Below are 25,385 nucleotides of genomic sequence, written 5' to 3'. Positions count from 1 at the left end.
GAGGCCCTTGAAACCAGCACAGGGAACATTGATTCTGTTGATGTCCATGCTGTCATCAGATAGATAATCTGTTATAATAATAGTTACCCCAAGCAACATCCATGGGACAGCAAGTTCCTCTTCTCCATCATCTTCACACTGTGGTACAAGCAGAGCTGTCTGCTCCATTGTCCAATTCAGAAGCACAACCTCATTGCACCTATGCTGACGTAAAGCAAGTGACTCCAGCCCTTCCTTCACCATAGATCATTTAACGTCCCTTCATTACATTAGACATTCATTTCTGACCCTGACCGAGATTCTTTTTTTAAGATCGAAGGGAATGGTTGGTCTGCTCAGGGCCAAGTCAGAATGCCAGAGATCCTCTTCTGCCTCACAATATATTATATTGCCTGAACAATCTGGTTTTGGTCTTTGATTTTAAAGATCAGTTTATAAAATTGTGTTGTATTATAGCAAACTTATTTTTACAAATTTTATTATGCATAAAGCCAAGCATGACTAACTCATTGCATTAAATTAAAATTTAACGCGAGCATTGTGGCATAATTGAAGTGAACTTTCTCTTTCGCATTATGGTGATGCGATGCATGCATATCACAGAAGAGGCATGGCTTCATTTGTGCAAAGTATTACTGCATAGCGCGCACACAAAGCTTTTGGAAGTGTTGTGCCTACTATCGACAAAGTGACCCAGCCGTATATCAGACTTGCAGCATATTTGTAGAAGTGGTTCTGTTGCATGTTTGTGTATGGTTTTCTTTTTTTCTACACCTGAAAGCCACCTACAAATACTGTAGGCATTTAAGAAATTGTTGGGAAGTGTCTCTTAATGTAGGGAATGTAGCGTAACTTCAGTGCAATCTAGCCCTAATGTTGTTTCGATGTAAGGTAGCGCTGGTTGGGACTGCAATGGATTAATGAATTGATGTTGAAAGGGAACATTCTTAGATATCAGACACACAACCATCACACCGCCACATAATATCTGATGTTCCTACTGTGGGGCAATTGCACAAAGTGTGCAGTGCACAAAAATCAAAGAAAGGTCTTCAGTGTGCAGCCATCAGTGTAATATACTGCACACAAAGGAGTCGTCATAGCAGTGTGAGACGGATCTGTTTTCATAACTGTCCTGCAAAATGTTTTTAAATTTCCTCAGCTCTTTCAGATCAATTAATAGACAAAATTAGGTTGTAGTTACTTTCATTTGCCTTTGACAAATTAGCTGTTCATGAGAAATATCATGTTCTAATTTTTGAAAAGAAAATTTGTCATGATAACTTGAGTTCGTTGAGTGTGCCAAAATGCACCCTTCCCTGCGACAGTGCACTCTGGAACCACACAAGGTACAGTGCAATGGCCATGAGGCCTGATATTGGTGTGGGTGGTCTAGGCTGTTCACAAACTGTGCAGAGAAAGAAGCAAGTTCATTGAGTTTCACATTCATTAACAGAGATATCTTGACACTATAGGTAGCATGTTATCAATGGGCCGTGCGGCTGTTACAGGAAAAGCCCGTGTAAAACTTGATTATAAGACTAACAGGTCATCTCAGCAAAGGAACTGAAATTTGCAACAATTAACAACTTGAGACAAACGTCTAGTATGTCAGTGGAGCATACGACTTAGTATATGAATCCTGGTGCAACAACTTTATTTTATGATGATGATTGGGGATTTTGAGGTACAAAGAAATTGCAAAGGTTGCATATAAAACTCTTCTTTGTGGAATTTGGGGTTAAAAATATTTTTGGAAAATTACCAAACAAACCCTGTCAGGAAGGGCTTTGTTTATTAAAAATAAAGGGTTGCTAGCCCCAAACTTTAGGTGGCACTTTTTGTTGGCAGTTCAATGAGGATTGAGATACAATACTAAAAAGTACTTTAGTTAAAGGGGCCATAAACGGTATACAAGGTGCGCATTTCTCTGTGTTTTATAATTGCAACTTAGACAGTGAAAGCTCCTGGGCCATTCCACGCCAAGTGACCCCCCCCCCCAAGAATCGTATGTGAATTTTTTTAGTGGTACCCTATGGCTCCGAAAGCAACGGAGCATTGGCCTTTTGTAACAACATTGAACTTTATGGGGTGCAGAGCCCCTCAAAGATGCAGTGCTTGGCAAAAACCTATGTCGTTTTACGCAGGTATTACCACCCACGTAGGGCACGGAGCATGTTAGAAAGCGTCTTATTTGGTAGGGCAGAGTTCATTTTACCATATGTATAAACAATTTTCACCATCGCACTCGATGGGTTCGACGCCTGTGGCATGCACGAAATTTGCAAAGTTTGTGCAAGTTTACGAATTTTTTTGTGATATAAAATTCTGGAATTTCTTCCTGAAAATGTTTTGTCGAATAGCCCTTGTGTTGTACTTTAAGCACAAAAAAAAATTAGTCCTTCGGGTGCACTGTAAGCCGCAGTAATAAATCGAGAATTTGTGAAAATTCGACAAAATGCACATTTTTTACAGAAAAATTTGGTGTGAGGAAGTTGCGGTAGAAACGTGATCAAGGTGTCGTTCGATGCACCGTCTTCCTAGCAAGATGTAGCAAAAAAATCTCAGAGGAACTTTTTGTCAAACTCAATAACTTTTTAATTGAAAGTAACTTCGCAAACATGTGTGCGTGCTGCGGCGAATCGTAGCCAATGAACAACTGAGTGGGTCACTCACAGAACATTAGAAGGAAGGAAAACACAAGGCAGTCGCATTATTAAAGAGCAAATAAGGATTGTAAGCACTTGTTTGCCCCCTTCGAGACCCGACGGTTGCGCAGTGAGCGCTCATCAAGCTGGCCATCTTGTGCAACAACCAAACTTTTAGTCAGCTCGCAGTGCTGGTAAGTGAGATAAGGAAGGACATGGAGATAGGGGTCCATTCAGGCTTTATGGTACCATATGGTCTGTGCAGGCAGTACTTGATCACTGTTCATGTTGTGATTACTCTACTCATGTCAACAACTCGACTGACACATGCCAGGTGCCACACGGCCAAAAATCAACCATATGGTACCATAAAGCCTGAATGGACCCCTATCTCCATGTCCTTCCTTATCTCACTTACCAGCACTGCGAGCTGACTAAAAGTTTGGTTGGTGCACAAGATGGCCAGCTTGATGAGCTCACTGCAGAACCGCCGAGTCTCGATGAGGGCAAACACATGTTTGCAATCGTTATTTGCTCTTCAATAATGCGACTGCTTAGTGTTTTCTTTCCATCTAGTTTTTTGTGAGTGATCCGCTCCGTTTTTCCTTCGCTACGATGCGTGGCAGCGCGCATACACATTTGCGAAGTTACCTTCAGTTAAAAAATTATTATTTGACTTTAACAAAAAGTTCCTCTGAGACTTTTTTGCTACGTCTTGCTAGGAAGACGGTGCATTGAAAGACACCTTGATCACACTTCTATGCCAACCGCCTCACACCAAATTTTTTGGTCAAAAATGTGCATTTTGTCGAATTTTCACAACTTCTCGATTTTTTTTACTGCGGCTTACAGTGCACCTGCGGGGTTGGATTTTTTGTGCTTAAAGTACGACATGGTGTCTGTTCGGAAAAAAAATTTTGAGGAAGAAATTCGAGAATTTTATATTGCAAAAAAATACGTAACCTTGCACAAACTTTGCAAATTTTGTGCATGCCACAGGCGTCGAGCCCGTTGAGTGCGATGGTGAAAATTGGTTACATACAGTAAAATGAACTCTCCCCTATCAAATAAGACGCTTTCTAACATGCTCCGTGCCTTACGAGGGTGGTAATGCCTGTTTAACGCGAGATAGATTTTCGCTAAGCACTGCATCTTTGAGGGACTCTGCACCCCGTAAATTTCAGTTTCGTTAGAAAATACCAAAAACATTTGTATTTTCTAAGTCATAAGGAACCACCCACAAAATTACCATAAAATTCTAGAGGGGGTCGAGCGGCACTTCTGGATCATTTGGCGTGTGAACGGCCCTCCTTGTAATTACCAGTGCTGAAATCCAAAAGGTGCTTGTATACGGATGAAATATAATATCCGGCGGTACAGTTCTGGAATCTTGGGTGCACGATGGGTCATCATCTTCGAATGGTTCCGACGACTGGGCTGCCGTACTTTGGTTTGGTCACCTGCTCGCGTGGCTCAGTGGTTAGAGTGCTGGCCATGTCATGTCATGACTGGGAGGTACCCGGGTTGGAATCGTGTCATATGATAGCAGTCCAATTGTTCACGTTCGTGTCAGAATTAGGCGCTCAATATTGCTTAATCCAGCCGGAGATGTTGGAGATGCCATGACGCTGAATTTCGGAACCATGGAGAACCAGAGAAACAAACGGAGCACTCCACCTCACAGCTGATAGTGAAGCCTGTTTATTGGCTGGAAAACTGAAACGTTGCGTCCCTCCAGGGCATGGAGCTCAGCCCCCGTTATTCATCTTTGAAAGCAGTGATGTATATTAGTGATGGGCAATCCAGTTCACTTTGGTGAACTCGTTCGTTCAGTTCAGTTTGGTTCACTGAACCGTTCAAAAGATTCGTTCTTTCGTTCACCTTTCCGTGACGTCATAACATCATGTGGTCAACGGCAAACCGGCGTCTACTTATGTGCAGGGTTGTAGACAGTAACTGAGTCAGAGTTCTGTTTTGTGGGCGAGTGTGTTCCATGATGTTGTAGGTAGCGTGTTCCAGGAAAGAGACAACGTTCTGGCTAATCCACGGGAACAACTGGCCGAGCGGCCCGTGCGCCGTGCATTTATTAGCGCGACCAATGTGAACGAGCGCTGATGGCATTGCAGATTGGGTGGCTCGTCCAGGTAGGCTGCTGCTGGAGAACGGCGCCAACGGCATGAGATGAGGCGTCCACCATTAGGCGTGTAGGGGCCGAAGACACCGGGTGTACGAGCATGGCGACTGATGCAAGGGCCGCCTTGATGGTTTGGAAGGCAGTGAGAGCTTCTGAGTAGAGCGTCAGAGGGGAGTTCGCCTTGGTGTGCATACGAAGCAGGTCTGTCAAGGGTCGCAAGAGGTTGGCACAGTGTGGGATAAAACGGCGATGGAAGTTTACGAGGCCGAGAAACTCGCGGAGATTCCGCAGTGAAGAAGGCACGGGGAAGTCTTGAACGGCTTGTACCTTGGACGGGAGCGGTGAAATGCCGTCCGCTGACACGCTGTGGCTGAGGAAGTCCAACGACGGAACGCCGAAAAGGCATTTGCCGGGATTGATGACAAGGCTATTGTCGTCCAGGCACTGGAACACCTGGCGCAGGTGTGCTTCGTGTTCCTCAGGAGACTTGCTGGCAATGAGTAGGTCGTCCAGATACGCAAACACGAATGGAAGACCTCGTATGACCTCGTTGATAAAGCGCTGGAAAGTCTGTGCAGCATTCCGAAGACAGAACGGCATTCGGACGAATTCGAAGAGGCCAAACGGTGTGATAATGGCGGTCTTCGGAATGTCCTCGGGTGCTACCGGGATCTGGTGGTAGGCCTTGACCAGATCGATCTTGCTGAAGGTGGTCGCACCAGCATGGCCACTGGTGAAATCGTGGATGTGCGGCAAGTCATACTGGTCTGGTACTGTGCGGGAATTCAGGGCTCTATAGTCGCCGCAAGGCCGCCAATCGCCGGGGTCCTTCTTCGGTACCATGTGTAGCGGTGATGACCATTGGCTGGACGATGGATGGATGAGCCCCAGCTGCAGCATGTGGTCAAAATCACGGTGAGCAATCTGGAGACGCTCACCGAAGAGCCGACGGGGGCATGATACCGCGGGTGGTCTGGATGTGGTGCATGACTAAGTGCGTGGGCGTAACCTCAAGGTTGCACGGCTTGGTCACAGCGGGAAAATCGGCGAGAATAGCGGCGTAGCGGGACGCAGGCAGCACAGTACGAATGCCCGTAGAAGTCTGCAGCGCGGGCGAACCAGACACCGAAAGGGTAGTCAGGGTGTCTGTCAATTTCCTGCGCGAGAGACTAATGTCGAGTGCGAAATGCTGGAGGAAGTCGGCGCCGAGGATAGCGTGGGGTACGTCGGCGATTACGAAGACCCATCGAAAGAGTCTTCGCAGGTCGATGTCAATGGCAAGGGACCGCAGACCAAAGGTAGAGATCGATGAGGCGTTCACGGCTTGGAGGGTGGCGGAGGACTTGCCGTGGACTCGGTCGGCCCGTGTAGGAGGAACAAGGTTGACCTCGGCACCCGTATCCACCAAGAACCGATGGCCCGCGACCACGTCGGTGATGAAGAACAGACGGCTTGCCGGTGGACCAGAGTCGTAGGCCGCCGCTATGGACTGGCCCCCGAGTTTCCCGTGCAGAAGCACGGCTGAGTACACTTGAGGGCACGGTCGCCAAACTTCTGGTGATAATAGCATAGATCCCCCTGGTAGGCCGGGCTGCGGGAAGGGGATTGGCGCCAACGAGAATGAGAGCATCGGTACCGTGGTCGACCAGAAAGGTCAGCGCGCATAGCGGCAACAGCGTCCGTAAGCTCTTTGACTTGCGCTTGTAGGGCAAGGAGCGTAGGATCAGACGGGGAAACAGCCGCGATGTTCTCAGTCCGTGTGAAAGGTGGCGCAGATGGGGCTGAGTAGTTGATGATGCGGTCCGCCAACTGGGCAAGGTTATCGAGGGAGACCTCGTCAGATCCGGCCTGTACCCAGCGGACTTGCTGTGGGAGCCGCTGGAGGAAGAGCTCCCACAGGATCGAGGGATTCATGCGGTGCAGTAATTGGGTTGGCCGCCGATCGCCCAGTTCTTCCTCAGATAGAAGTTGGCGGAGGCGGGATTGCTCGGTGCATTCAATGCGGGAAAGAATAGCCTCCTTCAGCCGATCGTAGGGGTTGTCAGGCGGTGGTGAAGCCAAGAGGTAATCAACCTGGTCGGCGATCTCCATGGGCAGCGTGGACACAACATTGAGGTACTTGGTAAGTTGGGACGAAATATGCCGAAGTGCAAATCGCGCCTTAACTTGGGAGAACCAGGCCCGGGAATTCTTGGTCCAGAAGGGGGGAAGCTTAATCTCACCGCCGACGGCGGCGATCGACGGATGGTCTCCAGCATAGTGGACTGGAGGGGACGTCGGGGCTGATGACTCAGTCCGTGGAGCGTCCATCGAGACGTCGGGTCACCAGTTTGTAGGTAGCGTGTTCCAGGAAAGAGACAACGTTCTGGCTAATCCACGGGAACAGCTGGCCGAGCGGCCCGTGCGCCGTGCATTTATTAGCGCGACCAATGTGAACGAGCGCTGATGGCGTTGCAGATTGGGCGGCTTGCTACAATGTGTTCGTACAACACATTACCGCACTAAATCTGACAGTCACCTGCCGGCCATATTGGTCATATGCTGCGATAAGCGAATGGATGTTTATGGGACCGTCTCTCGCTGTCATGAAGAAAATAAACAATTCATTCTGCCGCACTGTAATTCTCTCGTAGTTTACATTTTCTCCACATTCGACTTGCTTCCGCCTCTCGGCAGGGCTTTCTTTGGTCACGCAAATTCACTTTCATAGTTACTTTTTGGTCCCCTTCATAGTAGGTCCATTCTTTTCGCCTGCAACCCGGCCCTGAACTAGGTCAAGCAGTGCAACCCTCTCACATTCTTTTCGCCATGGACCTCGCATGTATTTAAGAATTGGTGATGGACCGGTGCAGCACTTTTCTTTTGAAAAGACTGAACTTAGTCTACGGGAAACGGCGAGACTCACTGCGACCTGTTAGTAAGAATCGAAAGCCACCCACGATCAAGCTTACTTCTCGCTCCAGGTAGTGTTTCCGCCGTTCCCGGCGGTCGAATGAATCGACACTCAACTATTCCGGTGCGGACGCTATCTGTCGGCATTCCTCCGAAGCTGGAATATTGACAGGCCACGAGCTCGATTGGCCACACTGAGAGCTTACCGGTTTGCAATTCGCCAAGCCCCACGATCTGGGATGAATCGGAGAGAGCACTGAAGGCGAGTCGCAAAGCCGAGGATCGAAGAACGATGAGAACTTAACTGAATCGAAGGAGTAGGAGAACGAGGAGAACCGTTCACTCGCGAGCTGAATCGAAGAGCAACGGAATCGTTTGCTCTCAAACGGCGCACTGGTTCATGGGTTCTTCGGTTCTCCGCAACTCGCTGCGTACAATTGCGTTGTTCTTGCTGGTCTCCTTTGGAATCTTAGCGTTGGTTCACTACGGCGCGTCGACATCGAGCTTTGTGGCGAACGTCGTATGGGTGGAAGTATTCAGAATCAAAAAGATATTTTAAGATTTTTTGTTTATGATCGGCTCGCTCTACGTATCGCTGGTGGTGAACTGCAGTCGACAATTCCAAGTTATTTGTCAGGTATACGGGAAAAGGCCCTTTCTAGCTAGTATGTAAGATGGTGGACATGTTTTTCATGTACGTATTTAGTAATGATCAGTACTTAGAAATCTTAAACCAGTCCCCTGGTGCCTGCCTACTTCGAATTTGGCGCCTCAGTGGCTACGGTAGACGCTCCGCATAGAAAACGAGTAATGATCATGGTCACATGACCCACTGACGTCAGTGATTCGCGAACGAATCTTTCGAACGAGTCCCTAATGTTCACTGATTTGAACGAACACATCAGATATTCGGGCCACGCGCGCTGAGCTTCGCCTGGCTAACTACTGCGCATGCGTTCAACACTGCTTTACAGCAACGAACATAGATGGCGACATGCGCACCATCGACTGGAGGAGAGTGGAGAGACTAGAAACTGCGAAGGCGAACGCAGCGAAACCTGACAAAACGGGGACGTCTAAGTGAACTGGTGAACGAGTACGATCGACGATAGTGAATGAGTTCATTCAGTTTGTGCCCGGGATTCGTTCATTCCGAACTGCTCGTTCGCGAACGACACATCTATGTATATGTACACACTAATGTATATGGGCCACTGAGCTGACACGAGCCAAACGAAATGTATATTTGGGTATTGTGACCTGCCTTTTTTCATGGGGTACCATTATTTGTGAAATGTTCGGCGGCCTGTTTACGGCCACTTTAATCAAGATTAAAGCAGGAGTCTCAAGTCAGAAGCTGCCGTTATTTAGGACAGAGAGTGCTGTAAGGCGTCACTACACTAAACTAACACGTGTGGCCTGCATAGATGCCACCGCCAAGCTCCTTCGACGCTGGGTTTGAGACAGTTGGATTGTCGCACAAAAGCGCGACGGTGGCTTCACCTACTGGGACTATCTTGGTCTACTCATGCTCTTTCCCAGCTGGTGCGCCACTCATGAACATACTCTAACCAAATGGGGGAGGGAGATAAAACATGTGAATGCGATGTACTGTAGCCTGCCGCGGTAAAAGGATAAAGTGTTGTAGGGGAGCTAAGCTCAACAATTGTTTGAATACTGTTTTAAGGGGAACACAAACACAGAGGGCTTGACCTCTACTCATTATCATGATTAACATAGTTGTGACTGTTCCTTGGTGCCAAAAAAGTATTTGATGACATGCTTGTGTGGTTGCAAAAGCCGAAATGGTCATTGAGGACTAAGATTTGAATCTGGTATTCAGCAAAGTGGAGTTCTGCACAGTCAGAAAAACTGACTGTACTGTTGCATGCATCTGAGGAGAATGACTCTGCAAAGTTTCCTCGCGTTTAGTAGATGCAAGCATGTTTTAAAACCATTCCCATTTATGTAAAAACTTGCCGGCTCTCCATTGTAGGCACCCTGTTGTGTGACGTAATGACACATTTCCGAACGAACGGAAACTGACGTCATTGCATTCGGCCACATCCGGCTATTTGGCTGTGTTGCGACTGTACGGCATTCTTCTGCAAATTGATGTTGCAGTCCGGCTGACCTTGACAGAAACCAGCTACCCCACTTCAGAAGGGTGCATGCCATGTGACTAGCATTGAGGGATGACATCATGATGAACACAAAAAATGGCGCTTCTTTTGCACCTGAGATATAGAACGATTAAATGCAGTTAATTCCCAGTGTCCTATAAAAATCAAAGAAACCAATATTGGCAGGCTGTGAAGTTTGAGTTCACGCAAACATTATAGACCCAACATTGGAAAGTTTCGGTCTGTCTGTGCAGAACTCCATTCATGAAGCGGTCACGTGAAGAATTTTGAAGAAAGCAGCTCAGGAAATCAAGCGACATGCAACGTCTTATGTTACTTCTCTCATTGTTATCGCCATTGTTTTTAAATAAAATGTCTGTTTCTGATGTCTTAGATCACCAGAGCTCAACTCCAGTGAATCGCCTCTCACGTATGTGCTTCCGACATGCCATAGCGAGTAGCGGCTTAGAGCCGGTCCTCGGTTTGACCCCTCTAACATTAGTTATTGCGTGTAGTGTCTCTGGACCAGTAGGCCCCACAGAAACTGTACTGCATTTATTTTGGCGAACGCAAAGTGACCAATCAATCACTGATTGGTAGCAGAACTTTTCCAAATGGTTTGGCAAAGTGAAAGAATTTGCAGAAGGACTTAAAAGATACCCCAAAGATGGGTGTCACTTCAAGGAAGAGAACGTCCAAACAGGAACCAAATAGTTACTGCTATGGCTATTCTTGTAGTTTCATTCATCATCTTTGAACCTTCGGCGAGTTGGCCACTCTATCCTGTTGATAGGGATTGTGGCAACAAGTCACGACTGTGAATGATGACAATAAATGAGACAAACCATAAAATTATCATTCTCACATATCTTGCATCAGTGTCAGTGCCTCCATCAAGTAGCTCAGGGTTGGTGTGGTGACCTGCCCGGTCTCGGCTTCAATAAGGCAGTGTCACAACCTTATTTTCAGGAATTACTTTTACAGCGGTTCTTTCCCCCACACAGACAAGGGTGCATTCCTTTCACATAGCGTTACATATTTCCTTCCCACATCTGGATAAGGCATTCAATCGTGCACATTAGGAGAGAGCTGTAGTGCAGAGCAGGTAACGGAAGCCACTGAGGCCTGCTGCCGTAGTAGGTGCGACATGCGAACATGCCGAGCCACAGTTGTAAGCAGGCACTTGTGTTCAATGATCCAGTGTGTTGAACTCAGCGCCGATGCATGCGGCACTGGTGTCAAAACAGGCCATGTGCGTTACAGTTAAGTGTTACAGTTAAGTGACGCCTATACCACTTCTTTATTTAGAACGATGATAAATGTTATCAAGACTACCAAGTACAAAGCAGATGTAGAAGAGGGAGGTTTCCAAAATGGGCCGCTAAAAATATAAGGCCATCTTTGTTTAGATTGGATTAAACAACTTTTCGTTAGACTGCAAACGCAGCTGAGAGGTAGACTTGCAGAAGAGACAAGTGACCATTGAATATGATACATTGTCTTTCTGTCTACTACATTTCCCTGCCCGGAGTGCAAAGAAAGCAAGCAGCATGATTCCTGTGTATGCTAGGCAAAGACCAAGCTTCGAAAGGCTTTAAATACCGTGCAAAGAAATTCCAGAATACTGTATGTTTTATGTTGTAAGTGCACCCCCCATGTAATGTTGGTAGCTAGAAAGAATACATAATGTCCACCTGTATTTCAGGAGAGAAGGCGGTGGCAACACAGGTGAAGAAGAAGAAGACGCTAAGCCAAATCATCCAAGAAAAGGAGGAGAAGAGGCGGAAAGAGGCGGAACTCAAGCGAGTGCAGAAGGTAGCCTGACAGTGTGTTTGTGTGTGTGTCACAAAGGATGAGTCTAGTGTTCAAGGTTTGAGACCTTCTTTGATGTGTTGGAATGGTGGCATGTCCTTCGCACATTAATGAGACCATTTTGTAATTCATCGAATGAAGGAAAACGTGTGAGAGACCGGCTGCTGATGGTGGTGTAGCAGTAACTGGTAAATGCTGATGAAGGCAGTGTGCCAACTTCAGCAATTTTGTCACTAAATTTAGCGGCTTTTTGCTCTGTTTAGCAAGTTTTTCCATGTCTTGGGTGTAGCGAGTTTTTTAGAGATTTCCTCCAGCAGATTACGAGATTTTTAGCAACAGTGAAAATGTGAAAACCTCTGTAAAAATCAGTCTGTACAGTATTGACAATCCCACGGCGAAGGTATGGCAGAACGTGGAAACAAGAAATTAGTAAAATTTAACGCTTCTGGTTGGTATGCTGCTTGAAATGGCTAAAGCTCGCAAAACTGCTGTAGGTATCAGTGAGTAACTTCTAATGAGTAATGGCTTGGCACATTGAGAGAGAGAGAGTAGAGCATGTGGTGGTGAGGGAAAGTGGCCCACATCGCAAGACGTCCAGTGAATGAGGTGTGTTTGCAACCAGCGTTTGTCAGAGTGCATATTGGTAGGAATGCACTAGTCAGATTTCAAGGTTTAGAAATATAATAAAGGACACAGTGATCTCTGACTCTCAGGTTCATACACTCATACCCTAGCATTGTTCTGCAGGTCTGTCTTCGCTGTGTCACCTAGAACAAAGTATAGGCAGCAGTACTACCAAAAGTTCTTGGAAACGATGCCAAGGTTTTCAAGTTGGGTTTGCCCATGTGACACTGAAACTACACGGGCAACCTGTGTCTGCTGCAAGTGTGAGATGTATGCTAAAGTCAGTGACCTGAGAAAACACACACCTACCGCGAAGCATGTAGCAGTGGCATCTGTAAGGTTGTCAACACAACCAAAGCTCACTTTCGTGAGAAATGAGCATGCTTTCAAGTTGTGGAAACCCGGTGTTTCCACAACCTCGGGGCGTCAGTCCGTCCGTTCCGTCGCCAAGGAAGACACAGCAAACGAAAAGGGTTCAAACAACAAACAAGGTTTATTCCATACCTCTGACGACAGACACGGTCGATACTCCCAGAGTAACCCCAGCCTCAACTTCCCACCCGCTTATATCATATCGAAGCACACAATCAGCGCCCCCTTCCTGATGGGCGTACTCGTGACCGACGCGCTTGTTATCGACATAGGTCGCGATACTCCCCCCCTCCAAAGTCCAAGTAAACACAGCCCTCACACATCGGGCATGTCCAGTACAACGTCGTCGGGGATCGCCGGGACTCCTTCCTGTCTCTGGAGCAGGTCCGGGCGGTGCCGCTGGAGGACAGCCACTGCCGCTGCTACGTCTGAGACAGTCCTCCTGCCTTCTCTCAGTGCGTCGATCTTGGCTCGATGGAGGGGACCACGGCGGTGGGTAGCACGATGAAGTTCAGGCACTCCGCAGACGGGGCAGAGTAGACGTTTCTCATCCTCGGTGAGGGCAATCGGGGGGTCGGCGGGGTGCCTGTCTTGTAGCGTGAGTCCTCGAAACGGAGGAGGGACCTGGCTCGGGTCGCTTCCGCGGAGTGGCCTGGGCTGGGAGGACCAGCGGGCCCTGGACGCCCAAGAGACGGGACGGTTGTACGCCACCACCGTCCAGGTGGCAACTGACGAAGACCTCGGTGGTGTGGACGGTCTTAGGTCTCGACGGTTACGACGTCCTGTCGGGGCCGCCTGGTGCTGACGAGCTGGGCCGGCCGCAACCTTCTGTGCGCCTTGTTTCGGAGCCATCACTGAAAACATTGAAAAACAGAGACACCGTCAGGTGGAAACACCTAACGGCGAGGGTCTGGCAAGGCCCTCGTGCATATGTCGTGAGAAGCTAAAAATAGTAGCCACACGAACAAAACCCTAAATCACAAGCACTAGGTTCTAGCGATGGAGATAGTGGCAGCTACGTGCGCCGCCTGCGGGGACGCAAACTGTAGCGACTGGAAGGTCCGGGAACGGGATCCTGGTCCAGGTCTAGAGGGGGAAGCTGAACGTTTGCTTCTTCGCCCTCAGGGTCTCGGAGGTGGTAAGTCTTCAGGTCCGAGATGTGAACTGGCCCAGTCTCTTCGCCGGTGTTGCAGCGACGAAGCCTGTAAGTGAGGCCGGAGGAGCACGCACTTACCTCGAAGGGGCCATCCCACCTATCTGCGAGTGAAGCTGCAAAGCCTCGTGACGCATCACTTAGCGGGTGAGTCCGTCGAAGGACGAGGTCACCGACGCTGTAGGTGAGGTTCCGTCGCCCTCGATTGTACTGGCGAGCCTGGTCCAACCGTGCGACGTCCAGATTCTCCCGAGCCGTCCGAGCTGCATCGTCCAGTCGACTCAGGAGTTCCTCAGCGAACCTTGAATAAGGAGGCCGGGTAGCACCATCCCGGAGGCCCAGAGCATTCTCCACTGGAAAGGGGGCCTCTCGTCCCAAGTTCAGGAACGCCGGGGTGAAGCCTGTGGATCTGTTTACTGTTGTCCGTGTAGCGAACGCTAGTTCAGCCAGGCGAAGATCCCAATCACGGTGGTGCTGGCTAGTAAAAGCAACCAACATCATTTTCAGGTTCCGATTAACACGTTCGGTAATGTTAGCCTGAGGGTGATATGGGGAAGTCTTCTTGTGCCGAATGCCTAAGACAGCGCAAGAATCTGAGAACACCTTACTTGTAAAGTAGGTAGCGTTATCTGTGATGAGCTGAGCAGGAAACCCGAACCGGCAAAAGGTGTCGAGTAGTCTTTCCCACACTCTCTGGGAAGTCAGTGTCCTGAGAGGAAACAGCTCAACCCATTTCGTGAAATGATCAGTAACCACAAACAAATACTGGTTACCTCTAGGACTACGTGGAAACGGTCCCATCACATCACAAGCAACTATCTGCCAGGGCCTATTACTCTGAATAGGCTGTAAGCGCCCAGGGGGTAAACCACCACGAGGTTTTGCTCTCTGGCATACGGGACAAGTACGAACATACTTTGTTACATCCTGCCTCATTCCTGGCCATGTCGCAACACGACATAACTTTTCATAAGTTTTCCTGCCACTGCTGTGACCTGCCAAGGCCGAATCATGAAAGTAACGTATGAAAGACTTACGCAACTTCCGTGGCACCACGACTCTGAATGGGGATGAGCCGTCATCGTCATCCGCCTGGGGTATGTATCTGAACAGGATGCCATCCTCGCCCAGCAGATAGGAGTCGTGCCGTCCGTCAGTCGTTCCGGTGCCTGCCGAGTCCTGCTCAGCTAACCATTGAGACACCCGCTGACAAAGGCCGTCCGCTCTCTGAGCGTCTAGGAGCTGCTCTCTGCTCACGACCGTGCCCCAAGACGAAGATACGTCTCGTGCCACTTGTGCTGCTGCCAGGAGCTGGGAAGGCGCCTCGGTGCCTTCCTCTCCCCCCTCCGGTAGAGGCGCACGGGAAAGCGCGTCTGCTACCACGTTCGTCGAGCCCCGCCTGTACTCCACGTTGAAGGAGTAGCCTTGTAGCGTCAGGGCCCACCTGGCAAGACGTCCAGATGGGTTGTGGAGCCGCTGCAGCCAGGAAAGTGCCTGGTGGTCAGTCTGGACGGTGAAAGTGGTGCCGTCCAGGTACAGATCAAACTTCCTGAGAGCGAAGATGATCGCCAAGCATTCCTTTTCCGTGACGGAGTAATTCCGTTCTGCCGGATTCAGCGTGCGACTTGCAAAAGCCACTGGACAGAGAATAGCGTCATGTTCCTGCAAGAGAACTGCGCCAACCCCATAATCGCTAGCATCTGTTTGCACTACAAACGGTTTGTTCAGGTCAGGCAAATATAGCCTGGCCGTATTAGCGATCGCGTGAGAAAGAGCTCGAAATGATCGTTCGTGCTCCTCTCCCCACTGCCAGGGTGTATCGTTGCGCAACAACCGGTTAAGCGGCTGTGCTAACTCAGCGCAATTAGGAATGAATTGTCTGTAGAAACCAACCATACCCAAGAAACGCTGCAAGGCTTTTACGTTACCGGGAACCGGATACTCCATGATCGCCTTTAGCTTGTCATCGCTAGGACTGATGGTTCCTCCGTCCACCATGAAGCCGAGGAGGCTGATCCTAGGCGATGCCAGCTGCACCTTGCGGGGGTTTATGGTTAGCCCCGCCTGCTTCATCCTTGCAAGGACGATTGACAGGTGTTCCAAGTGTTCCTGAAAGTTTCTGGAAAACACTACGACATCATCCATGTACGCCATCGCGAAGTTATACTTCGCATCTCCCAATACGGTATTCATTAGCCGTTGGAAACTGGCGGGAGAGTTAGACAGACCGAAAGGCATCCGTACAAACTCAAACAAACCCCTATGACAGGTAAAGGCTGTTTTCGGGACATCCTCCGGGGCAACTTGGATTTGCAAAAACCCTCTACTACAATCAAGCGTTGAAAACACTGTAGCGTTGCCCAGGGAATACATAATAGACTCGATGGACGGAAAGGGGTAAGAGTCCCTTACAGTTACTGCGTTAAGTCGACGGTAGTCGACGCATAACCTAGCCGTACCATCACGTTTCGGAGCCAGGACGACAGGAAACGCCCAAGGGCTCTGGGACCTTTGAACTGCACCGGTTTGGAGCATTTCATCAAGAGCAGCGTCTAACAAAGCACGCTTATGCACACTCAATGGTCTCGGATTACAACGCCAGGGCCTAGCGTTACCCGTGTCTATGCTATGCTGTAACACAGACGACTTACCGGGTTTTTCTGTGAAGACACCGTCAAACTGCCGCAGTACTTGTTCAAGCTGTCGGCGCTTCTCCTCGGGACCATGAAATGACCCCAAGACAGTCAGGAGCGGGGACGGTTCAACGGACGTTGCTGCAGCTTGCTTAGCTGAACTGCTGTCCTGTGGCACGGCGAAAGGAAAAAATCCTGACGATCCGTGGTAGACGTATCCTCCATTGGGCAGGTCCAGCACAAATTTCTGCCGGATGATGAAGTCCCTGCCCAGGATAACGGGCACTGCCAGGCCAGGAAGGTGGACGAAGCGCTGCTTTCGTCGTCTCCCATCAAAGCGAAGCCAGAGCACAACTGCAGTTTGTGCTGGAATCACGTCATTGGAAGCAAGACGTAGAGTGACATCTGTGGATTGCAATTCCACATTCCGTGATGCGCAGTGCTCATAAACACAATCGCCGATAAGGGAGACTGTAGCTCCCGTGTCGATAAGGGCGATGTAATCTCTCCCCAAAATTCGAACAGCGATGTTTGGTTCCTTGTCCTCGATGTTATCTCGGACAGAAAAAGCAAAAGGAGCTAAAGCGTCTCCTTTTATCTTGCTGCTTGCAAAGCCAGCTTCTGAATTATCAGGGTCACGGATTGTAACCGTTCGTTCGCTCTTTCGGCAGATAGCCGACGTCGCTGAGCGATTGTTTACCGGCGTCGGCTGCGACCGTTTCCCGTTGGCACATTACGGGGGTTTGGTCTTTGCTGCGGACAGTCCCGACGAAAGTGGTCCGGGCTGCCGCACGTCCAACAGCCGGCTGGCATTCTGCGTTGCTGCCGCGGAGCATGCCGTTGCTCCTGCGGCCTCCTTGGGGTTTCGCCAGCTAAATAGCCGGGTTGCCCATGATTATGGGACAGGACGGGTCTGCCAAGGCTCGTTCCTGCGGGGATCGCCCTCTGTTCATAACGGAAGGGATCGGGTGCTCGGCGTGATGGCTCCGCATAATAATTGCGGTTCTGCTCATCCAGTCCCACTGCAGGTGGGCGCTCAACCGAGGCTGCTCCCGCTGACCACGCACAACGCGGTTCTAACGCCAATTCAGGTGGCGGCGGGGGCCGATACTCGAGTTCCGCTAAGAGGTCTCCTTCAATTGAGCGAGCCTCTTGCGCCAGCGCCTCAAGGCTATTAAAGCGATGGGCTCGAAGATAGGGCCGGTAGCGAGGATGACACTGACGGATAGCCCGCGTCACACGCTGCTCTTCTGTAGCAGTAGGTTCTGCTCTGCTATACAGGTGTTGCAAGGCCCGAACGAATTCTGCTAAGGTCTCATCTGGATGCTGAGTACGCTTATGCAGCTCCTCCAGGATACGATATTCGTAATCCGGTGGAAGAAATTCGCTCTTAAACCGCTTCTGAAAGTCCTGAACGGACGTAAACCTCGACTGCAGCCGAAGCCAGCGAGCGGCGTCTCCGATCAAAGCAACCTGCAGGATGCGTTGTATCAGGACTTCATCTGAGATTCCCATACCAGTCTGATAGGCTGTAAGGTCATCCAAGAAGTCTGCGACCGACTTTTTATCGGTGTACCCTGAGAAGGTAGGGACCGGTAAATTCAGTCGCAGGGGCGCTTGTGCCTGCGGCGGCGAAACCGACCCGGCATCAAGGCGTTGTGCCACCAACGAACATAACTCCGTCATGCGTGACAAGAGTTCTGTCGTTATAGCGGAGTCCAACTGCGGCACTGCAGGCACTGCAGATACCGTAATTGACGTACCTTGGGACGGAGGCACTGCATGTGCTCCTTTGCCCCCGGCTGGTCCTTTTGGCTCCGAAGGCGCCTCGGTGCCGGAAACCAACCCTTCCTCCGTACGGGACTCCTGCTGCACCGTGCCCTTCCATCCGTTCCGGAGGTCGTATCGGCCTCGCGGCGGCGAATGCTCCATCGACTCCTGGGCTCGGGCACCGAGTGGGAGCTGCGAAGCACTCGAAAACAACTGAAACACACTCGAACAAATAAAACGCTAGCTCAGAAAAGAAAAAGTGACACCCCGGAAAAAGAACACAAACAAACCGGCGGGTCCTGACTGAAAGAAAAGAAAAAAACGTACCAAAGGAAAAAATTAACAACGCGTGCTGCGTCCTCCCCGCTGTCGAACGGACGAACTGTGGCCCCACGTTGGGCGCCAGTTGTGGAAACCCGGTGTTTCCACAACCTCGGGGCGTCAGTCCGTCCGTTCCGTCGCCAAGGAAGACACAGCAAACGAAAAGGGTTCAAACAACAAACAAGGTTTATTCCATACCTCTGACGACAGACACGGTCGATACTCCCAGAGTAACCCCAGCCTCAACTTCCCACCCGCTTATATCATATCGAAGCACACAATCAGCGCCCCCTTCCTGATGGGCGTACTCGTGACCGACGCGCTTGTTATCGACATAGGTCGCGATAAAGTTCAGTTATGCGGAAGGTACTCTCGTTTTGTTTGTTGCAGAGTACTCGTCCTTCCTGTCAGTGGACTATTTATCACAAATCTGCATGTCAACATTTGACAACAGTGACTCCTCCAAGAGCCTAAAGATGCATTGCACGAAAAGTACACTTGTAGCCAAAAATATTCTTGCTCCGCACTTAGAGGAAGAGCTGCTCAGACATATAGGTTATGGGGAACAATGTCGACAGACATCCAAAATTCTAGGTGTTGTCTTTCGCTACTTTAGCAGAGAGGAGAGACATACATATTATTTATACGTTTCTTTGCCTGGCAGAGATGGAACAAGGGACAGATGATGTGATTTCAAGTACAGTCAAAAGTCGTGAGGGCGCGTGCTGTACGATAGCTGCCGCTATGGTCCGAAAAAGTTTTTCATGAAAAATGACTATTACAAATATAGTAGTGCCAAAGGGAACCTACAGCATTTTATTCATGGGTGACATAGGCAGTTCTTCATGTCTCCGTCGTGCCTCCAAGATGCCGCACACTGTTCACACGCCGCCAAAGCCTCAGCTTTCTCGATATCGTGTTGCGATTCCACCAACCTTTTAAGTATGCTTCTATAGCATCGACCACCTGATGAACCGTCAGCACACAAGGCTCGATGTCTTCCTGTCTTCTTCATTGTGCTCTTCATCACTGTCATTGTTGGAGCCTTACCTGCAAGCAGACGCGACGATCTCCTCTTCCGTAGGGCTCTCTGTTGCTACGACATTTTTGTCATAGATCTTTGTACATGCCAAGAAAATCTCCTAGGCTGATTTCATCATGTAACGCCCCCAGGGGAACAAAGCGTTTCCCCCGCGACAGTGCTTCCCTTCACCTCTTCGCTCTTGCCTTAGTCCTGTCTTGGCTGCAACCTGACAGTTCAAAACCAGTGTGAAAAGCGGAATGGAGAAACCTCAGAAGGAAAATTCTGAACCTTCGAATGACTCAAACTTCTTTTTGTACAAGTGCAGAAAGTTGTTCCTTTTGTAGGCATAGATTCCTACTGACCCTAATCGTGAGTGCCATTCCTTCGCCGTGGGAACAGCACGCCGGTTTTGCCCTTTGTTTTCGTGACCCTGAAGTCGGCTTTGAAGTCGTAAACCTTATCTTGTTCTTTCGCTGTATCGAGCCAGCAGCTAAAAAGTATTTCGTTGTAGCAGGAGTTAAAATGCATTGGTCTCTATGGCCCTCTGCCAAGGAATCCAAATTATTTCGCTCTATCGCGAATTTCGTTGTATTGTGTTTCGTTGTAACAAGGTTTAACTGTACTATAATAAGTCTTCTGAGAAAATTCAGGTTGAATCCAAAAGATACTGCATGTTCTTGGAGTAGACAACGCCTCAGTCACCGTCAGCATTATAGGGATGGTCTTGTACAGCCGGGGCAATTCCAAAACTTATGCAAAACTATCTTCACGAGTACTGTACACATACAACCGTCAAAGTTTTATTCAGACTAACCAAGGCGTTTTCGAGGAATTTGTAGAAACTTGGCGTAATAGCAGGCGACGAAACCTGCGCTTCACTTTCATGCAACGTCGCGCGTGATGTCGGCCTGCGGGTACGTCGCCGTTGTCATGGTGATTGGAACCTGCAGAGGGACCTTGGGTTGAGTCATCCCCTTTGCTCTGGAAATGGGGACACTCAGACATATATCTCCGCCAGCGGAGAATGTAGTCTGTGCATTGACTGTGGGTAACGTGGTGCATAATGGGATACCTGGAAGCTGTCATCATCTAGAACAAGTCGCATGTTTTCTTTCCACGAGTATTTAATATCATTTCGAAGCATGATCAGTGTGCAACGGGGAGTGTAATGCAACCGCGCGTGCCGATGGCTGGCGACTTCAGATTTGTGATTGTGGGTGGGGTTGTCCTGCAACTTTTAACTTGTCTCTGAGGATTAACATAGTTGTTCTAAACCACCATGTGGGCCACTTCTTAGAATGTGCATTTTTCGCCTGAGAACTGAAAGAAAATGTACGAGGGTTGCCGCGGTCCCGTGTCACTTCTGAAAGTCTTCTGCTCACGCTGGTGCACTAGTGTGCCCAAGAGCAGACGATCTCTGTATCCTTTCACAGACTTTCCCACAGGGCGACATAGCCGTTCTTACTGTTGCCAACACAGGCTGTGGCGTGCTCTGCAATCTTTATCAATTTAATTCGGTTATTTAATAACTGTGACGTGCTTTGTCGGGTAAATTTTCAGTATTCAATTTTCAACAAAGGGCAATTGAATGGTACACTTAATGAGAGGGGCAGGGGGTACAAGACAGTCCCTTTAACAAGGGCGTGTGCTGAATTCTTCAGCAAACTTGCTGTCTGAACATCGTTGTGATCTGGTGCGTGTGTCACTCATTGCAGTTAACCGTGTCTCACACTACGGATGAAACCTTGCCAAAGAACATAGAATACCATGTTTGCGAAACTTGGGCCAGAAGTTTTCAGGTTTTATTCTTTTCCAAATTCAAGGGTAAAAATCAGGGCGATAAATTTGACGTCTGAATTCATGCAAATGTTGAGTGCACCATACTGAAGTCTGGGAGAAATTGGTGTTTTATATATATTAGGGGGAGAAGATTTTGGGAAGTACCTTTTTCTAAATCTAGGGGTTAAAAATCAGGAGTTATATTTTGATACCCATATTAATATAGCTAGTAGGATGCACCTTTCAGTTTGCTAGCAGGTAGAAGTTTATTCAATAAGTAGGACATGTACAGCACTGGGACTTCTTATATTAACGTTACACAAACAGAAAATATTTCTAAATTCAGTATTGTAACACCAGCTAAATCTTTAGTATGACTTGAGTACTTGTAGCACATTTTCTCTCTGAAATGTTTTAAAATGTCAGCTCAAAAAAGGTACAATCATGGTTGCCACCCTTTGTTAACATACAACGTCGCTGCCACAACCTCATGGATCAGGTGCAGCAAGTCCTTCATGTGAATGATGTTTACTGTCTCCGCTTCACACTCGCCATTGCAATTACATCGTTCCAGTTTTTTCCACATTCATTCAGTACTCTAGTGAGATCACACTGGTGCTGTAGATGTTGCATGCTTTAACGTGTGCGACGTCTGCCAGAGGAATAGCTTTTTCTTCGTCGTAGTAGCAAAAGAGCGTGTTAGCGGTTGGAGTGCTTCTTTGCTGGGTCTCGCAAAATTTCCAAGCAGCAGTATTTGCAAACCAAGGTCAACTCTATTGCTAATATTTCTTTGCTGTCTTGCGGAGAGTCCAAGCGCGCCCTCTTCCTTACTTGAAGATCCGGGTATTCCGTCGCCCAGTTGTGGGCAGTCTTCTTTGGTCTGCCCATGGGCACCCACCTTGATTCCAAATAGGACGTCAGGTCCAGAGCGTCGAAACCGAAAACCGGAATTAACCATAATTTTTAGCTGGAACTGAACCGTAATTACTGGCGCCATCTTGGAGCTGAACTGGAACCGAACCAATATAAAAACTTCGGTTACCGGTTCGTGATACCGGTTCAGTTCGGGTTGGTGTGTGGTGGGGGTGATGTGGGGATTCTAGCTATCTGCCTGCCTAGATAAGGAGGCATGCTGCTCGGGGAAGGGATGAAAGGGGGTCCTGTCGAAAAACAGAAAGAAATGCGTAAAAAAAAAAATGCAAGTTTTAATTTTTACGTAACGTAATTTTTAGTGGCAACCTATAATTTTGTAGCATATTAGAACCTCGAACCGGAGAACCGGGAAAAATCCATTCAAGGAAATTTCAGATCTTGCACGGGCGTTCTTGGTTCTTCCACATTCGAACGCCGATGTAGAAAGGTGATGTAAAGGTGATGTAAACATTGTGAAAAGCAAGACATGAAACAATATGAAAACCAACACACTGAATGCTGTCCTGACCATCAAATTTGGCTTCAGAAGAAGAGGCAAGACTTGTATCTTCTACAAGCTCCCACCGACTGTTATGAAAATGATCTGTGATGAAAATGAAGAATGTATACTACCACCACGTCGCTTCCAAGTACATCCATCAACAGGGTCAATGTTGCACGCTACTGGTGACAATATTTCTGATGACAGCAAACATGAGCTTCATTCCTCTGAACAAGCGAGCAAATGTTAGTGGGAGGACTACTCAAAGGGGGCTAAGGGACTGTTGCCCGGTGTGCATCCCTGCTTCTAGTCATTTCAAGTCTTTGATACACAGTTCTGTACCAAATTCCACATGCTACAAGATTGCAGTCGTTGTTGTCATGTAACAGTATGTTTCTTCTGTGTTTACATTCCCCTATTTGACGTGTTGAATTCATAATCGCTTTTTCTCATTCTCTAATCTAACTTTATATAGCCTATAAGAGCTATAAGCTATAAAATTTGCTAAGGACAAACATTCCGAGCTTCTATTTACGAATGACTTTCTGTAAACACAAACATCTGTATCGGAAAAACTCAGCTACCAGGACTATTTCATATGGCTTAAAGTACCCCTTGGTAGATTCATACATATGAAGATTTCCAATAGTGTGTACAAATCGCTTTTGAGCTACCCGCAAGGAATCGATATTACATAACCTCGTGGTGCCCCAGACCAAGTGGCAATAACTTAGTATAGATAGGAACATAGTAGTGTACAACATAAGTTTAACACTGAAGGGCAGAAGCTTTTTTAAGCCTATAAATTCTTCCTGTGGCGCTTGCAAGCTTGGCACGAACATGGTTAATATGCACATCCCAAGACAGTGATTCCTGAAAGTGGACACCTAGGAATTTGCAGTTACCAAGAATTTCAACAGTTGAGGGTTCGAATTTTAGGTTAGGTGTCGCATAGACAGGTTTATTTCTCACCCTGAAAATGAGGGTCTGCTCTGAAAATGATGAAAATGTAGCTCTGGCAAACACAATAGCTTTCTTGTTGGCAAGGCAATGCCCCCAAATATGCCAACTTGGCATTCAAACACTGCTTTTCTAGTTATTCGGTCAGACAGTCCCACACTTCAGTGACACCGATGTCTTGCTGTAACTGTACCAGTACAGTGGAAGAACATTTGGGGGTTTCTAGGATGCTTAAATGTGGTGTTTCTTTGTGTCCCTTGGACATGTATCAGTGTCGAACCACTACAGCTGGTCAGCGCAGTTGAAAGGTTTGCAAAGTTAAATTGCAGCTGATCTTACATCAGCCACACAGCCTGTGATAGAGTGCTGTTGGCAGCCACATGGATCAGGTGCGATAAATAATTCCAATATAGGTTATTTGCTTTTTTGCTCATATATCTACGTGCCTTTTTCATGTATTGGCAGTCACTAGCCAGTGCTAGGACATCTTTTTATAATATTCTGTAGCTTTTTAACATACGAAGATGAAAACACTAATGTATTTCTAGTCTTCTCATATAAGCGACATCAACAATGTCCATTGCTTTTGCATTCATTTTGGTGCCAAAGCAAGAGAAAAGTCTTCATTGCTGGAACTCCTGTTACACCTGACAATGAATTGACTGCTATTTATATTTCAAACACACATTTGAAGTACATTGAGTTGTTTAGTATAGGGCATGATTTTTAGCTGCTGGGCTATATTGCTTAAAGGAATCTTCAAATCACCACCTGTGAGTCCCCTGCCAGCGAAGCAACACATCATGTTCAGACAGAAAAACGCCTTCACGGATACCATCTGGCAGCCTCCCAGGGTTTAAGGCCATATTTCAGCTACAGCCTTTTCTTAATGCCGTAACCTTAAAGGCTGTATGTGTGCCCGTCTGACAGAGCTATAAGACCGATAATGTCATTTATGGTTGGCTGTTTGACAGTTTCATGTGACAGTGCCTTTTCCTTTGTGTGCCTCTGACATGATATAAGTTCTCTAATAGACAGATGTCCCATGCTCTCAAAAATTTATGCAGTTTTGATTTTTAGACAACACCACTGGCACTGTTAAGTACTCCATAGAACCAATGTATTTCATGTCCAATATTTTGAGCCACTTCATTGACTCTGGATCACTTTGACTATGCTATGTTGACTATACATTGGCTAAGTGCTATGCTGTGGTAGCTTACGTTATTTCCTTGCCAAACTATATGATTATGCTTTATGTATCCCAGTGGCATCTTTTGTATTTTCACAACGGGACTTTAGAATGACAGCTGATAAAAATATTATACTTTTATGTTCCATTGGCTTCTGCTTCTGCTACGTGCAACATTCTTAGCGTGCAGGTTTGGCGTATGCAGAATCACGAGCAATATGCAGGCAGTTGAACATGGTTCCTTGTATATTTAAGACACTCACTGTTCTCGAAAGGTTCACTGGTTTCCAGTCTACAAGGAGGGAGTCTCAGTGAGGGAACATTTTTTGTGATGCCTTTTTCTTTGCTTCTCAGGAGGAGGAACTACAACAAATGACACCAGAGGAAGCACAAGCTGAGAAGCTTCGTAGGCAGCAGATGCAGGAAGAGGCAGACCTTGAATTAGCCAAAGAAGCATTTGGTATTCCCTTTTCTTTTTCCTTTCTTTGCTATTGTGTTGCCAGCAAAAAAAATCAGTGTTTCCATTACCTTGCT

At 47.9% G+C, this 25,385-nt stretch overlaps 1 protein-coding gene and 1 long non-coding RNA gene across 2 annotated transcripts in view; both read left to right on the top strand.

The window, feature by feature from the left end:
* Positions 1-25,385, top strand: part of LOC135388565 (uncharacterized) — a 285,782-nt gene that overhangs the window by 219,275 nt on the left and 41,122 nt on the right. The gene's annotated exons all lie outside the window — the stretch shown is intronic.
* Positions 1-25,385, top strand: part of LOC135388554 (eukaryotic translation initiation factor 3 subunit J-like) — a 57,902-nt gene that overhangs the window by 10,964 nt on the left and 21,553 nt on the right. Inside the window, exons 4-5 of the mRNA XM_064618173.1 lie at positions 11,503-11,612; positions 25,206-25,311. Coding sequence (XP_064474243.1) covers positions 11,503-11,612; positions 25,206-25,311 — 216 coding nt within the window. The remainder of the gene's footprint in view (positions 1-11,502; positions 11,613-25,205; positions 25,312-25,385) is intronic.

The sequence above is a fragment of the Ornithodoros turicata genome, chromosome 3 (assembly GCF_037126465.1).
Source record: "Ornithodoros turicata isolate Travis chromosome 3, ASM3712646v1, whole genome shotgun sequence".
Classification (NCBI taxonomy): Eukaryota; Metazoa; Arthropoda; class Arachnida; order Ixodida; family Argasidae; genus Ornithodoros; species Ornithodoros turicata.
Note: the sequence above shows the minus strand (reverse complement) of the source record. Positions and strands in the feature narration are given on the sequence as shown.